At 44.0% G+C, this 16,779-nt stretch overlaps 1 protein-coding gene across 8 annotated transcripts in view; it reads right to left on the reverse strand.

The window, feature by feature from the left end:
- Positions 1 to 16,779, reverse strand: part of SFI1 (SFI1 centrin binding protein) — a 32,000-nt gene continuing 15,221 nt past the window's right edge. For 5 of the 8 annotated variants that reach the window (XM_055797632.1, XM_055797634.1, XM_055797635.1 and 2 more), the window contains 20 exons: positions 16,158 to 16,250; positions 15,685 to 15,782; positions 13,009 to 13,090; positions 11,935 to 12,113; positions 11,621 to 11,696; positions 10,750 to 10,845; positions 10,249 to 10,325; positions 9,486 to 9,588; positions 8,888 to 8,984; positions 8,064 to 8,224; positions 7,549 to 7,623; positions 7,199 to 7,273; positions 6,643 to 6,819; positions 5,689 to 5,930; positions 4,619 to 4,714; positions 3,291 to 3,552; positions 2,464 to 2,608; positions 1,558 to 1,681; positions 769 to 871; positions 1 to 240 (listed from right to left, as the gene is read on the reverse strand). In XM_055797632.1, the coding sequence (XP_055653607.1) occupies positions 133 to 240; positions 769 to 871; positions 1,558 to 1,681; positions 2,464 to 2,608; positions 3,291 to 3,552; positions 4,619 to 4,714; positions 5,689 to 5,930; positions 6,643 to 6,819; positions 7,199 to 7,273; positions 7,549 to 7,623; positions 8,064 to 8,224; positions 8,888 to 8,984; positions 9,486 to 9,588; positions 10,249 to 10,325; positions 10,750 to 10,845; positions 11,621 to 11,696; positions 11,935 to 12,113; positions 13,009 to 13,090; positions 15,685 to 15,782; positions 16,158 to 16,250 (2,469 nt within the window). In that variant the 3' untranslated portion in view covers positions 1 to 132. Of the gene's footprint in view, positions 241 to 768; positions 872 to 1,557; positions 1,740 to 2,463; positions 2,609 to 3,290; positions 3,553 to 4,618; positions 4,715 to 5,688; positions 5,931 to 6,642; positions 6,820 to 7,198; positions 7,274 to 7,548; positions 7,624 to 8,063; positions 8,225 to 8,887; positions 8,985 to 9,485; positions 9,589 to 10,248; positions 10,326 to 10,749; positions 10,846 to 11,620; positions 11,697 to 11,934; positions 12,114 to 13,008; positions 13,091 to 15,684; positions 15,783 to 16,157; positions 16,251 to 16,779 lie in introns of those variants that run through there. The other 3 variants (XM_055797638.1, XM_055797637.1, XR_008746117.1) reach the window with 3 other exon arrangements.

Raw genomic sequence — 16,779 nt, forward strand, 5'->3', positions numbered from 1 at the left:
AATATTAAAGTTCATTTATAAAAGAAAAATGGCATATGTAGGCTAAGAGAATGTATACATCTCTTCCATCCTCCCCTGCTACAAAAGGGGCAAAAAGTCCTTCCCGTGAGCTGAAAAATGGGTTGAAATGGATTATGTACCCAGAGCAGTCTGGATGTCACGCAGGCGGGCAACCAGGTCCTGCACGTGACGTCTCTCTTTCAGTCGTGCTTTGGTGAGAGTGTCGATCCTCACCTGCAGCTGAAAGCAAAGACAGTTGCATAAGCTGTTTGTACAGCAGGACGGCGTTCAGGCTTTTTGACAGCGAATGAGCTCGAGCAGCCTTTGTATTACCCCATGAAGAACAAGGTAAGTGACAGGGCTGTGTCACCTGGCGAGAGCCAAGTACTGGCGAGCGCTAAAGGCAGCAGTACAGTACGCGCACGCACGGCCGTATGAACCTGGGGACCGAGCAGTGCAGGTGCAGTCACTGTAGTGTAGCTGCGCTGTCCTGAGAAACCACAGAAAAAAACCTGAGCCTGCTGTGGAGCTCAGAAATAGTCTTGGCAGGGCCTGTTTGAGCTGGAGGTACATTTCTGAACCACGAGGAAGGTGCATCTACGCAGCAGTGTGTGCTGCTCCCCGCTTCTGATTACAAGTTTCCCTGCTCTTGGCACTCCGGGAACAGCTTACTATGCAGTTCCTCACAACTACCATCAGCCTTTAGGCTAAGTGCACAGCATAGCGATGGTCACTTAAGTAACTCCGGTTTGTTTGGCACTTACACACCTGTTCCAGTTCTTCCTGAACTCCTTGCACACCATCTTGATCCTCTGGTTGCGTGCTTGTTTCTAGCCACTTCTGTAGAATCCGTGCCTGCTGCCAACAGGACCTGATAAAATGGATTAGAAGGATTCTTATCCCAAGTAGTAGCTCAACAGTCTAAGCCAACTTAGCCTTGCAACTGATACTTGCAACTAAGACCCAATTTTTTGTCTTAAACAAGTGAATGGTAAAAGTTAAAAAAAATAAATAAAAATGCTGGAAAGCGGAGAAACCTGCCTGGAAACTGGTGTTTCCGTTTCCTGCTCCTAGTTCCTGACTTCCTCCGCCTCTGACTGTTGAATCCCCTCCAAGCCCCATTTTCTTTTGAGCATTTTTGTAAATGTTTTCCTGTTCTAGCAGAGAAGTGTTCAAACACCAGCCATATTGTTTTTTAACTGACAGTTGGAAAAGCGAAGCCTTTACTCATGATAAAAGAGCTAAAAGTTAAATTTCAGCTTCTCTGCCAAGTTCATTTGTACTGCCTTCAGATTACACCCAACGATACCCTTGTCATGCTTTCTCCAATAGCTGCCAAAGGTATAATTAAGCCACTTGCTAATTACAAAAAGTTGCACATGTACTCTCTCCCACCTGGAGTGCCCTCTGAAAAGAGAAAAAAATCTCTAGAAATTTTCTCTGTTTCATTCACAGTTCTGCTGTGAATAGACTGGTTATTTTCAAAGTAGATACAAAAAATGCAGTATTGAGCTGGCAGCACAGAGAAAGGCTGGCTAAAGGGGCTTCTCAACATACCTGAGTTCTTGCTTCCTGCTGAAGTAGTACTGCATCTGCTGCTGGATGCACTGGAGTTCAACTTCCAGCTTTCTCTGCGACACCGGTTCTTGCCTGGGACAGTGCTCGCTTTCCTCCCCTTCAGCTGAATGGAAGACAGAAGGCGCAAGCAATGGAAGCAGAGCAGACTGCCGCTGCTGCTTCTTCTGAAGGGAAGTCAGGCTACCAGACGGGGAACATTCAGTACTCCCGAGCCCTTTTCACACATTTTGTCACCCTGAGACATGGACCTATCCGCCCAAACGATCAGGGACAGTGAGGGGGCAGGAGTCCTGACAGCGTTACAAGCTCTGAAGACTCAGATTTAACATACAGAAAGAGGTAAGAAATGTTCTGCTCTAGTGAACGGTTTAGTACTACAAATACTGTTCTGGCCTATTTGTGATTTAGCTTTTTACATCTCTAGAACTAAGTAGTGAGTCTGGTGCCACGAACACAAATTCCATGTCCTTACGTCATTAAAAGCACCACACTCAGAGGCACTTAGACACCACTGTCCCCTTTACAACTACATTGTAAGTCCAGAGAAAACGTGGAGAACCTTACTGAGTGAATTCTTCCTTCCTGCAGTGAGTTCTGCTGCGCATTCAGCCTCGTGCACAGGAACGCCCCAGCACTTGAGCGCGTTCTTGCTGAAAGGAGTTGGCCCCTAGCACTTCCCATCCTTCGATCCCTACAACAGGGCTTTAGCCCCCGATTCAGGAAAATCCACAAAACTATTTCCATCCCAAAAAGGAATGACCGATACCCTTCACCTCCTGATGCAGGCATACAAGACTGCCTTGTCTCCCCTTAGGCTTTGTGGAGCTGACTTGCACATACTAGAGGAAGACACACAACTGCTATGGTTTTGATCTGAGGACCTACCTGCAGCCTGGTGACTCCATTTTCCCACCAAGTCTTCAGGTGACAGCAAATGCGGCTGCAAGTGTGGTCGCCACTTCTCCGCAGAGGCCTGTTGATAGTCTTGGGAAGAGGCTCCTGCGTGACCACTGGCAGGCTGACCTCCTCTCTACAAGGTCAGAATGACACTGGGGTTTTTTCCCTCAAAGGGTTTTCTTGAGTAAGCCCTACAAGCAGGCTGCACCTGACCTACCCCGTCCTACTCCAGCTCAGACACCCCCTATAGTCACTGAGCCCCTCATAAAATACCACAGAAGAAGCAGAGCTTAAGACGTTGGGCTCTTTCATTTCTAGCATGGAGGTATTTCATCAGATTAATGCCTCCCATTCTGCGTGGAACAGAGGAGCTTAACACAGAAGCACCTACTTGCAGGTGAAGCAAATTTCAGTTTTTGAGATTCAGTCATATCCACTGCTCCTAAACCAGGTTACTCTTAAATGCCTGTAATCTGGTTGGCAAGCTGTAACTGCCCCGAGCTATGTGAAGGAGCAGCACCCTCAAGTCAATTACTAGGAAAAGCATCCAGCTAGGAAGGACACAAGACCAGGAAAAAAGGCACGAATTACAGTATAACACACATGTGGGCTGGTCAGCTAGCGAAATACTGCTTCAGACTGGTGGCAAACAGTTCCTGGGCATCCAGAGCCAGTTTTGGTCAACTTTTCAGATGACAACTGGCTCAGCAACCAGATGGGCAGGCCAGAAGAGTCGGGGGAAAAGCCAGCAACAAGCAGCATTCCCGCTGACGGTAGCCCAGTAAGCGCACTTTTTCCTTTAGCAATACACTCACCATTCCTGCTCCAGCTTTCATTTGGGGCACAAAAGCTGAAGGAGACCACGGCTCTGGCCTCTCAGCAGTATGGTGCGTGTTGTGTGTCCACAGCGGTACCGACAGGGGAGCAGCACGTATGAGAGATGGACAGGAATGAGCGGTATTGCTCATCTGAGATAGACATTTACAGGTACTTTCTTCCATCCGAGGTGCTGCCACCAAGTCCCCAGTCTGGGCAGCACATCTGTTCGCAGGTGTTTGCTGAAAGGGCGCCTCTGACCTGTAAAAAGAGGATAAGGTCACTCTACATTGGTACCTGTTAGTCTTGTGCTTTGCAGTCAGTGCAAAAACAGGGAATCTTGTTACTCCCTTGCATACAGCTTTCCAGTTAACTGCTTTACTATGCATGGGAAACCCCACTTTAAAAAAAAACACACAAAAAACAACAACAAAACCACCCCCAAACCAAAACACCACAGCAGTTTAAAAACAAAAAAAGCAGCAAAGCAGTTAAGATGTCCATTACTCCTACCTGCCCTGCTCCAAATTCTCCACGTTAATCCAGGCCAAAACGATTTCTTTAAAGCTGCGAATTCAACCCATTAATAAAACCCTGCCTTATTTTGGTTTGGGGACAAGAGAAAGAGAGCAGCAGAAGCAGCAATCCCAGATGGGTTTTGACAGGAAATCTATGGATGTTTCCCTTCTCTAAAGCTAAATACAGAACAGTTTCACCAAAAAAAGTTCACTCTAAACATCTGCTTAAAAGCAATTTCAGCTTCTCTATGAAGAGCAGTTTCAGTTCCCTCACTTTCAGCGCTAAGTGACACCATAACTAAAACAAATGCAGAGCACTCAAGACCATGAAAGCACTGCTTAGCTGAACGATTTCAGCAGCACAGACCTTTTGGGGAAAGTACAACAAAAAAAGCATCTCCTTTCAGAGCAGCAAAATTCGGCCAAGACAGAGAGAAATACTCAGTTCTGGCTCTGCATTACTGGAATCATTAATGATTCCCCAGCAGATCAGTTAAATGCAGACCCAAACCTGTTACGCAGCAAATACGATCTATGAGCCAAAAAGCATCCTGCACAACTCTAACTTTCCAGTTTATGTGGCAAGATTGACAGAAAAGGAAACTTTACTTACTACGCCCATTAATTTTGGATGTAAGTGATGTGCCTTATTTTTCCATTAAAATCTCTCACTAATGAAACAACGCACAAGCCCGTAATTACTGAATGTTCTGTATTACAGAGGTAAGGGGATTTGAGGGGATAAGCATAGTGTAAGGCCCACTGTAAGTCACCCTCTTTTTCTTTACTTTTAAACCCAGATTTTCTACCTCATTAGAGGATGTGCCAGCAGTTCTTTGCTTTCTAGAGATTCCAGAAGGAAGTCAGGCCTCTGTGGTGCTAACCTTGCTCGTCGAATAGCATTCCTGGAAAGAACAAACAGAACCAATAATGTCCCAGATTCAGGATTATTTTCAATTGGCGTAAGTTGGCACTGCACCTAAAGAAACAGTCCTATCCCATCGTTCATCCCTGCTCTGCAACAATCCCCTTCTACGCAATAATAATTTTTAAAGCCTGAATTTCAACCTGTATTAATGCTGCTATGTGGTTCACCATATGAATGACAAGGAGCAGTGGATGGAACCAAACAAGGCAGAGCTACTTTTGGCAGCAGCGTAAAGAAATGTGAAGCTGTCACCTTATTTCCCTGTAAGGCTCCTCTCCTGGACTGAGAAGCTTCACGGAAGATTCTTCCTTGCAATTGCTCCACGAGCAGTATGAATTTTTTAAGGAATAGCTTCCCCAGGAGGAAGAAAGGGGCAAGAAGAAAGTTCAGTTCCTGCACAGCCAGGATCTTGGCATTTATAATTTCAAAAGAGCCTATACATTACTTCAGTGAAAAAAAAAAATAAATAGAAGAGCTTCAGTGACAGCTCTAGGTCACTCAGGCAAAACAAGCTCTTATGACGGTAAAAGTCTCATCACCCACATCTTTCAGATGTTTCTCTGTGTAACTGGTCCTACAACAAATGACCAGCGCTCCATGAATTCATAGCTGTATACTGAGAAGCACATAGTGCATAGTATATAGCTTAGCTGATTCTACCTGTTGCTGATACGTAAGTGTAAAGTCACAAATTCTTTCATTATTTGTGGGCTGGTGTATACATTATGCAGCAGCTCATGTCTAACTCTGCAATGCCAGCCGTGTGATGCAGGGTCAGAGAAAGAGTTAGGGAAACTGCATGGGACTAACAGCCAGTGCAAAAACTTGGAAATACAAAAATGAGAGACAGATAGACTACATATATACCGAGCAAGACAGACAGACAACATACATGCAAAACTACATATATGCACTAGAGAAATGCTGGAGGGACTAGAACTTCAAACTCACAGATCACTAAGAACAGAGTCCCCACCAGCAGGGTGAAACGGTAGATGACTACATTTTGAAGTCCACGGCTCTTCCTCTGCTGAATGCCCTCTTGCCCCAGGGCTAACATCAGGTGTTTTAAACACCCCTCGCTTCTTCAGAGATGGCAGAAAAGAACAAGGCTTATTTAACTTCTTGGAGAGAGCCTTCTGTTTCCACAGCATGGCACAACGACACACTGACTGGTGAAGGTTGTAGGCTGCCTGCCAACACGAACAACAGTAGAGCATTTGATGGCTGAGAATAGGAAGTAACACCATGCCACCCAGGGAGAACACCGCAGAAAGGAACTGAGATTTCCGATGACCCCACACCCATACCAGCTCTCTAAGCAGGTTCACTGCAGTAACGTTTGGGCAAGGAGAATTAACTGGGTACTTCTGCAATGAGGTGGGCTGCACATTAGCAAACAGAACAACTAGTGTCTTGAAAACCTGGAAAAGAGCTGGGAAAGCTGCCCAGGAGCAGGAAGAGAGCAATCAATACAGGCATCCCTATCTTCCTTTCCACACACAGGGCTGGGCTGATACTCAGAGGCAGAAGTGACACAACCCACATTTGAAGGTTTAAGTGGTGCTAAAGCTAAGACAGGATTAGATGCAGCCTCTGAGGCTTCATTCTAGCACAGAATTTAGAGACCAGACCTTAGCCATACACAAAGGTTCCATCCAGCAACATTGCCTATGGTAGGAACTGGCCAGTTTTGAAACAGCTTAATTAAGAAAGGTTCACAATTAGCAACACAAGTCTGAAGTGCTCTAGTCTCTGCTGAATGAAAGGACAGGCAAAAGCATATGTCAGATCCAAACAAGAACCAAGATGTCAGCCTCCCAGATACATACATACACACACACACAGAGTAGATCAGAGCAGACCAGTCCTAGATATATCTGAGCAATCACTTGTCTCCGTCACCTTCAGCTGGTGCTGGCCTTGGAGTTGTGCCTGCAACTGTTTCACGCTAGTGGTATATCTCAAGACCCGGGTTACACCTTCTCTCAGAAGCGCAGTGTGGTGAGCTCCTGTGGGTTTCTCAGTGCGATCTTCCTTCTGCTGTTGCTCCTTAGCAAATCTGAGCCAAGCACCAAACACCTACAACACGAACAACAGATAGCTGTGAGTGTTACAGACAGGTTCCGGGCCAGGGACTCCCCCTGCAGACAGGAACACCTTCCCTTCCACTGGACAGTAACAGGCAGAGCTACAGCAACAGGAGGGCACTATCGCAAGGACAAAAGGACAGGGATTTAAGTCAGCTGAGGCTGGATGGGGAAAAACAAGCGCAAATTTTTTAATCGGATAAGAGGATTTAGGGACAATTTTCCAGCGTCCTAAAATAACACATAGCACCCCAAAGATGAAAGGAAACAGATATTCAATGTGCACTCTTGCCGACTGCAGTCAAATCAGCAGTCAAGATCTGCACATGTGCAAATGTACTTGCCTGCCCCCAGCTCCCACAGATCCTTACCTTTCTCTGCAATGAAAGGGACCAGTGCCACAATGCTTGCACTGTCTTCTGCTCTTCCCATCGCTGCTGCAACAGCTATCAGGGGAAAAAAATTGCACAGCAGCTAGGTCAGGAGTTTACATATCCCGTACCAGAAACACTAGCCAGAGCATCAACCAGACAGGAACTGCTGGTGGAGCCACAGCAGAACAATCTGCTCAGTTCACCCAGTATATATATGGCAAGGTGTCTCTTGTGCTAGTGGAACCAAAAATCCAGAAAACATTTAAATACATCTTTTTGGTCCTCATGTGTAAATGGAATATGAAGAAGAAGGGATAAGGACACCTACCCAGGGAACAATTCATTACCTGTGTCTTCCAGCAAGAAAAGGAAGCAGAGCAAAGTCTGCGAGTCATTAGCTGATCTCCCTGTCTCTGTAGTAGCTGTAAGGGAATAAAACAGCGAGCTACTTGCAGACAAATCCCACTTCTCTAAGCCAAATGCTACTACAGAAGAACAGGTTCCAAACAGCCTTTGCCACCCTCCCTTTTCTCTACTGAGGCCATCCTCAGTATCTTAAGTGCCCTAAGGTGTAACGCCATTTGCAAATATCTACAAGCCCACCAAGGATCTCATTATCAGTAAGTGATCCCACACATAGCAAGCCCAGCTTGTCCTGTCTCATTAAGTCAGTTAGTTGTACCAAATCTTCTTCAGGCAAGACACAGGCATGTTCCTTCCTCCCCAACGCACAAGGCTGTCATGCTCCTCCTCAGCCACGACTACCATTCCCTTCACCAGGCGACATGACCTGCTCCTCCACACTGGAACTTGTAACTTCCCAGCCTGGGTCACTAGCTGGGAGGCTGCTGAACCTTCTCACCATTTTCTCAAGACACTGCTGCTGATATTTCTTCCATTCCGCCAGGTACTTGCGGAGCAGGTGCTGCTTGTGGTGCTGTACTGCCCTGTGCTGCTGTGCCCTCAGCATCAGAGACTCCCTAGTTAATTCCTTCCAGTGAAGAAACAGGGTCTGTAAACGCACTGTTAGAAGATAAATTAACTACTGTTGCAGAAGGAGACTTAATCTCAGAGAGTATCAAGTGATCAGCTGCCCTTTCAGACTGTTTCAGTTGTCAATACTCAGCACTGAGAGTACTCAGCACTAGGAAGGATTGTGAAACACTGCAGGTAATGGACAGTGAGCAGTGACTTGCAAGTCTTCCCTGCAGCCACTGACACTCTTTATAATCTTCAGGGAATCATTTGCCCTCTGTGCTTCACAGTTCTCATGTCAAGAACGTGGCAGGTACCATGAAAATGCTTCTAGTGTTTGAGGGCCTTTCTGTATTAATTACTAGAGAAAGGCTGAAGCAGTAACTGATGATTACTTGCACTGCCCTCGAAACAGAGACGGCTGAGCTTCTCACAATTAGTAATGGATAATTTCTTTCAGAAAGGGAGCGTTACAGTCTCTTACACAGAAAAGGAACCAACAGAGCAGCTGAAGTCAAACAAGCAGCCTTCAACAGATCACTGAGTACCCAACTCATTCCCCGTTCTAGGGGGACGTCCTTTGTAGGCTTAATAAACCATCCAGTCAGATGTGCAGATGACACAAAAGACTGCCCTACTAAGCCACGTCTTTCTAAGGGTTGTGCACAGATAACTAAGTCTTTTGAGAGTTTAGTATCTCCAGCCGCTCACCTATATCCAAATGTTTTCTAGCCTCCATCACAGCTATCGCCTTCTGCTTACGGCAACACGCTTGTAGCAAGGCAGCATATCTCCACTGTAGCAACACCTAAAGATACAACGCAAACAAGAGACAGAAGACTGACACTGCAATGTTCTTTGGTAGGGGAAGCAACACACTGCACGTTGCTGGCACCATAGCCATTTCCATCTCATTTTGCACATAAGGCTCAGCAAGACAGTGCACATTTCCTACAAATGAAATAAATCAGTATTTCAAAAGGTCGCCCTGGCATTTTTCAAAGCATTCTTCTTTTCCATCCATCTGCCTGCTCCCCTCCAGGTAATACTACAATGCTGTATCATACTACTGGTTTTCCCTTCCTTCTAGGAAATGGGGAGAAAGAAAGGAAAAGAAAAAAACCACAAACGAACTCAGAGACAAGTTTCAGAGACACCTGTAGGAGGAGTAAAATGGCAGTCCAACTTTTGAGACCTTTCTTAATAGTGGCTCTTAGATTAAGCTTTCGGTCCTTCTAATTGCATTACCTAACCCTTGCCTGAACCAGCATTTGTACTTAGACCTTGGGATCTGCTACACAGAGCCTACCTTGGACAGGATTGCTCTCCTGTAGTGCTCATCTGCCAGAGTAGTTGCCTTAGCTTCACATATGAGAGCAAGAGCATTTTCTCTCCATGTACACAGAAGCTGTCTGAAGGCAAAATATATAAAAAATTAAAAAACAAACAGAAGCCACGAAGAATGATTCTTACACAGTCATTTGGTACCTTCCCACTCACAGGAGAACCAAAACCAGCTGCCTTTATAAAGTCAATCTTGCAAATCAACTTCTGCCCCTTCAGGTCTCTGCTGAAGAGAAGGCAGTACAAACCAGAACACACCCTCGAATCCAGCTTCCTAAGCTGAGTCAGTCAGGCTCTGCAAGTGCCTCCAGTTGTACAGCATTAGAACAAATGAGGTAGTTAAAAGCAACTACAATCAATACAAAGTGATATTATCTTTAATCGCTCTCCTCATTGTAATGCAAGACAGCCTCTGTATCTTCCAGGCTGTTTTAATTTTAATATCACAGCAGTCAGAATCCATGCACTGCATGAAATGGTACAGTTTGCTGTCTGCTTATTCTGTCATGGGACTACACAGAGATTAAAAAAAAAGTTAAAGCAAAACAGATGGCAATCTAGAAAGGCTGACTTCTTAGCTAGATGACCTGCACAGTAACAGCAATGCATGGCACAGTCAATTCCCAGCACTAAACACTCAAAAATTTACAAAGACGGCAGTGAAAGAGAGTGCTGGACTGCAATGCAGTCACTTCTCTCTCGTGCTGCACAACGAAACGTAGGCTTACCGCAGCAGTAGTCTGGTGTGCTGTTTCTCCTTTTCAGCTACCTGGTATAGAATGCACTGTACATTATGTTGGTAACTCTGCAGGAAAAGCAGCGAGAAGTAAAATTTCCCTCAACTGCCAACATCTTGGAGGAGAGAGGACATTTGGAAACTCTTAGCAGCAGCGTAGGAGAGTAGTAGCAGCAGTAAAGTAGAAGAGGATAAAAAAAAAAATGAGGTTACAGCCACTAAAATTGAATGCTGCTTTTCTGAGATGAACAGTCATTACACACTAGATCATGCTAGCTATTATATACACCCTTCACCAACGCCACAAGATTACATTGGTTCTTCTGCTCTAAAAAGCAATGCTAAAGCTTACACAACCACATCTACAATAGCCTCCATTCTACCTTGGTGTGTAAGTGCCCAGAGTGCAACAGCACGGCAGCCCTTCAGTTCTCACTCAAACACTTAAGCACACACAGACAAGTCCCTCGAAGAAAAGGACATTCCCTCCTACCTTCCAGGCTCTCAAGGTCTTGCCCAGTAATGTGTGCTGATAGTGCGTGTCTGCTTGCACCAGCTTCCTCCATTTCTCACGCTGATGTCCCATGTACTATAAAGGGTGGGCAGGGTGGGAGGGGGGTTAGATATGTACACGTGATGGAGGGAAAACAAGCAACAGCAGAGAGCAGAGGAAAAAGGACTGTTCCCAGTCTCTGGGAAAACTTCAGCCCTTTACCTTCCTGTAATAAGTTTTCACTCAAACTGGTGCTGCGCCCTGCTATTCCTGCAAAAGGCCTTGTTGAAGCTTTTTCCCCTGCCCTTTCTAAGAATCCTCTTGAGGACTCATGCAATTCACTCAAGTTAACAGCTCTGGACCAACATACTAGCATCAACTCTAAAATTTTTCACAGATTCTCAAGACACGCTGCAGGGCACATTTGGTACCTCACATCATGGTAAGGAAAAGGCTCAGCATAAAAGTGAAGTGCCATCTGATAGCGCCTGCTATGACCTGTACGTGACTACAGGCCCTGCACCATGGCCTTGCTGCAAACTCCTAACTTCAGTGAAGTTTTGAGAAGGTCATACACAGGACTGCTGAGGGACAACTGAATCACACTAACTCTGGTTACATTCTCAGGTAAACCTCCTCAACTGTAGTCCCATTCCTACTATACCTAGACAACTGAAATCAAGTCCAAGAACTCCCTCTCCTCCCTACACAATGCCTGTTCCACCCACACTGAACTGATTTTATCCACCTGGAAGAGAGCTTAGGAATGATTAGTGTTTAAAATAAACAATTTAATTTCTAGCCATATGGGCACAAGCAATCTGAACATAACAAAAAGGATTCAAGCTCTTTCCCATCTGTTAAATCTCACCTCCCTCCATTTGTTCCAAGTCTGCTGCAGACATTTTGAATCGTGAAATCTTAAGGCTTGCACCTCCTTGAGCCTCCTATAAGAAAAATAATTTAATTATCTCTTCTATAATGAATCCACATTACTGAACCCCTCTAGCACAGACCTGAGTTCACACTTGCTACTTCCAGTAAGTCATTTACCGAAAGACAACCTAGTAGATTCCAAAGCACAATTAGGGAGTCAGAATCACTGTGAATTAAATCCTGCTTTGACAAAAGTAGGTCACCACAGGGCCAATCCAAATAATTCTCCCTTCTAAAAAAACTTCTTACTCTGTTTTTCTCTCCTGAGTATTTTGCTTCCACAGACAGAAAGCCTTTAGCAGCAGCAAGCTACTGTAGTGATCTCTTGCACAAACCAAGCCCTCTTGCTCCTCCAAACGTGCAGTGGTTCTTCTACGCCAGAAGCACCAGAAGCAACGCAATAGCTGCCTTTCAAAATGAAGCACAGCCTATAATGAAAGGTGGCAATGAATTCATGACAGAGGCCAGTTAAAAACAACAGAAGACAATTCCTTAAAGCTGACATGCACAAAACTGTCCAGTGTTTGTTTTCCTCTTCCCACGTTGAATAGCAACGGACATGTCAAAACACTTTTGCTGCAAGTTTATGTCAATGTGCTTTACAGATACCTATTCACATGTGGATGGAGAAACTGCTACCAGAAAACAGCAGGCCAAAGAGGGTAAAAATACAAATTGATAAGCAGCATGTGAAAGACTCCCAAGAACCGATAAGCTCCAGAAACCAGTCCTGTTGAACTCACAAGGACTGATAATCTCAGAACACCACGAGTCAACCATATCTGCACAAGGCCATCCACACACGCTACCATCAACTATGAGTTCTGTAACTCAGACCACACAAAAAGCAGCAGTAGATGCTTATATATAAAGACTACAGGATTATATATACATCTTAGGAAATGATCTCTAAAGGGACTTTATAGACACCAACCCAGAATCAATTAGTTTGTCAGTACAACCCTGCGCTTCTTAAATAGGTTCGGGTTGCCTCTTTATTACTGTTATTGTCTCAACCAGGTAACCATGAAACAGAGAGCATGAGAGAGAGTGCGCGCATTTGTGAGTGAGGGAATAAGTGAATGAACTGTGTGAATAGTTATCCTCTGGTAACAGCTCAGTTTTATTTATTAATAAACAGCCTAACTTTAAAAAGGTGAGTAAATATCAGCTGTTATCTGGTTCCCCTGACTTGATCCCCCACCAGGGACAAGGGAATTCACAATACCCAAGTCCATCTCACGCTAGCTCGTGTTCACAGGCAGTGACTAAGAAATTATCCCCTCCATTTCCTAAGCAAGGCCAGGTAAAAGTTACATTTACCCTCTTCTCTCCCATTCGGTATTCTTGCTGCTTGCAGGTGTTCAGCAACCACATGTCAAATACCTGTCTCATCAACACCCTCCTGCAAGCAACAAGGAAGAATGTCAGCACAGGAAAGAATCCCCTCAGAACAGAGATTGGTTTTATGAATGACAAAAGACCAATCCATCTACAACTCAGTTACTTCACTTTTCAAATCATGCAAGCCTTGTTTAGCAATGAGGCAGCTATATGTCCCCACTATTCTCTAGGTTAAAAAACCAAACAATTTGTCCCCTGAAATCTTACCCAGAGTATATGAGACCAGATTAATGAACTTTCTAAAGTTACCAGAACTCCCTGCTTTTATTCAGATAATTTGAAAGATTCGTCTGACTTCTGACCAATTAATTTTATTTATAAACACACACAAAGAAAAAAGTACATAATAACCCTTTATTTCTTCTCCACTGTAAACAGTCCACTCCCTCCTCCCTTGGAAATATTTTGAAAACCCTACTCTACTTTTGTTCTTAAAAACAAAGCAAACATCATGACAGGACCTGAAAAAAAGTTCTAACAACAAATAACAAAGAGCAGCGTGGTGTGATCTCAACACTGGAGATTCTACCAGAGCTTCGTTTATGAACAAGGTCAGGTTGCCCTCATTATCAAAGCTTATTTCTCTCTAGATGAAGATAATACTTTCTAGTTTGCCTCCTCCTCCCCAGGGATGCACAAGAATGCTCAAACAGTATCCCAAAAATGTTATTTATATTTGTGATTGAGCACTATACAACTCTCTCACAGAACGAGCATGCAGTAGAAGCATTCTAGTCCAGAAATCAGAGCTACAGCCTAGCAGAAACAGCACGCAGTTCAGACTACATCAGTTATTTCCAGAACTCAAGTCACGTGGGCACACTAATTACACTGTCAGCAAGCCTCAGCTCTTCTCGAGTCTAGAAAGGCCTAAAAAATATTTGGGATTCTTACCAGGTAATTTTCAGTAGGTAGCTGTTACAGCTCATTACAAGTTTATAGGTTGGTAAAAAACATGAGTTAAGTAAGTCTTCCTGGAGGGTACTGGTAGTTGCCAGCAAGAGTGTCTTTGATCTGTAGACACTGACAAATCTCAGCTGATAGCTCTTCCAGCAACTGGGGCACTGACTTGTGAGACAGCACCTACACGCATCAGATACCAACAGGAAAGCTGAGTTCTGGCAAGCTGCCATGAAAGTTTTACTTAGCTCTGGTTGGCAAGCAGCCCCAGACCTCTGAACCAGGAACACACTTCTTATAATTTGTTCTTTTGTGTTCAGGAAATAGGATTTCGTTTATACCCTTTCTAAAGAGAAAAGATTTCACAGAAAAAACATTCCTGACCCACGAAATCAAGGTATGGCTACAGAACCAACAAGAGCCTTCAAACCATCTGTTCACCCCTTCCCTGGTGAGACAGGCATACGTCACATTGCAGCACTTGCATGCTGCAACTCATCTTCACTACACCTCCTGAGTCACTGAGCCATTTCTCTCTCCTTGTCTCCAGAGGGTAAGCTAATGCACCACAGCTGCACTCTCACACCAGTTGGAAAAACTCTTAATTGCTTGCAGAAATGCAGGTGTCTCATTACTCAGCCTGCCCTCCAACCCTGTTTGTGAATCTCCCAAAAGCAAGCCAATATCCAAGGCAAAACAGATTTTCTGCAGCTTGCTTTCAACTGCAAAGCCAGATGACAGAAAGGTATGCATCTACAACACAGGGTATGACCATTCTCTGCCAACAAAAGATGCAAGGTCCCAAGTCTACCAGGAAAGAAGATTCAACGTTAGGAACCACTTTTTTCTCTCAGCTTACAAAGGAAAAAGTCTCCTAGGAAGGGACTCATTTTAAAAGCCTATTTCCAAACATATCATTTCCCAAGGAAAGCAAATTTTTTGTTAGTATTCTAATACAGGAAATGGGAAATAGGTTTTAATAGCATCATAAATCACAACTCTACCTGGACAGTCAGCACTCCATCCCTGAATAAGAATACAAGCCCAGGCAAGGTCTTTAAGGCATCTCAAAAAAGACAAATACCCTTTTTTATCTCCTCTCTCAATCAGTATTTCCACCCGTCCACCCCCAGTTTCCACAACGAACAAGTACACACTCTTGTAACTCCTGCGCATATCTGTGCCTCCATAATATGCCAGTAAAAGTAGTTAGTAAGATACATCATTACTCTGAGACAAAGGGTACTGGTTGAATTTTAAGAGATGATGAGAACCCACAGCATCCATTTAACAGAAAACCCAAGCACCTCTGAAGAAGAGAGATTCCCAGTAATTCCATACTGCAAACTTCGAGTTAACTCCCAGCAGTTGTAAAGGATTTCTTTTGGTGCAACTGAGGTTGTGAAACGTAACCAGTATCACCATTTTGAGTTCAGGTTCTTTTGTTCTTGTCCGTGCTCGTGCTGCAACCTACTGCTCTTACCAGTATGTAAGCAAGCCTCAGGTAGGCTTAACCGATTTCCCTCTCCCATTTCACAGAGAAGCAGATGCTTTTATATTTTATTTGAGTAATGAACAATTTGCAATTAGCATCAGCACAATAAACCCCCAAAGGTACTACTAGATTTTAAGAGAGAACCAAAAGGCCACAAATCCCACATTTGTATACATTTATATTGATATTTCCGTGCGTACCTATAACGAGCATGAGCCACTGACATTAAGGCTTGCTGCTCTTTTTCCTCCTTCTCTTCCAAACGAGACTTCCAACGATTCCAGAACTTCTGCAGCACCTGAAACAAAACAACAAAGACATGAAAAAATACAGGTATCAAGGCAGGAGAAGAATGTAAAGCAAGAAATTATTAAAAATCCGAATGGAACTGCATGCTGCAATGGTTGCCTCCTGCACTGCTTCATATACCAAACTTGTTTTATAACCTGCTATGAGTTTTTCTGGTAGAAGTCACCATAAACATAGAAAAACAGAAAACTAAAATAACATATCTAAGACTGACCGTTAACTTACACAAGACATTTACTGTGGCTATTAGTATTTAGGAACAAAGCTACTAAATTAACAAGAAAGCATTTTGTAGGTAAAGTGGAAGCCAACAGGAAAGCTCAAGAAAAACTAATGCAAGAACAAAAAAAAAGGTAAAACTCACAGTAACTTGATGCTGACGGTATGACAGATTTTTTCTCATTTGCTGAAGACGAGTGTTCATGACATTCTGCCAAAGACCCTTAAATCCAAATTTCTGTAACAACAAGAAATGTACACAACTTTCATGCAATCCAAATCAGCAAACACGGCTAAGTTTAGAACTGGCTGCTGCTTACAGACAATTTATGTTTGACACTGCTCTTGCAATAGCAAAGATTTATGAACTTGTCAAAGCCATGCACCAATTCCCTCTCACAAACTGTCACTTCGCCAGCTAAAATAAAATTTCATTCCAATTTCCCAGGCTTTTATCGCGAGACACCTAACTCCTTATTCAGCTATCAACACGACTACCCAAGTCCATTCCCAATCTATCTTCTCCTCCAGTTCAAGGCTTGTAACTTGCTCCTTATCAAAAATAGAAGAGGTTCACTTCCCTTTCAGGTCTCCTCTGCGCAAGGTCTACAGTCCCACAATAGCTTGATTCAGGGATAAGAATGGCAAATAGCATATGAGAGCATCCTGCCTTAAAGCGCTCTTATAGTCACTGATGTTTTCAATCTATGATCCAAACAGGTTTATTGCCATTCTTTTGATAATTGGTATTGATCCACACTTGAAAA

Source organism: Falco peregrinus, chromosome 2 (genome assembly GCF_023634155.1).
Source record: "Falco peregrinus isolate bFalPer1 chromosome 2, bFalPer1.pri, whole genome shotgun sequence".
NCBI classification, from domain to species: Eukaryota; Metazoa; Chordata; class Aves; order Falconiformes; family Falconidae; genus Falco; species Falco peregrinus.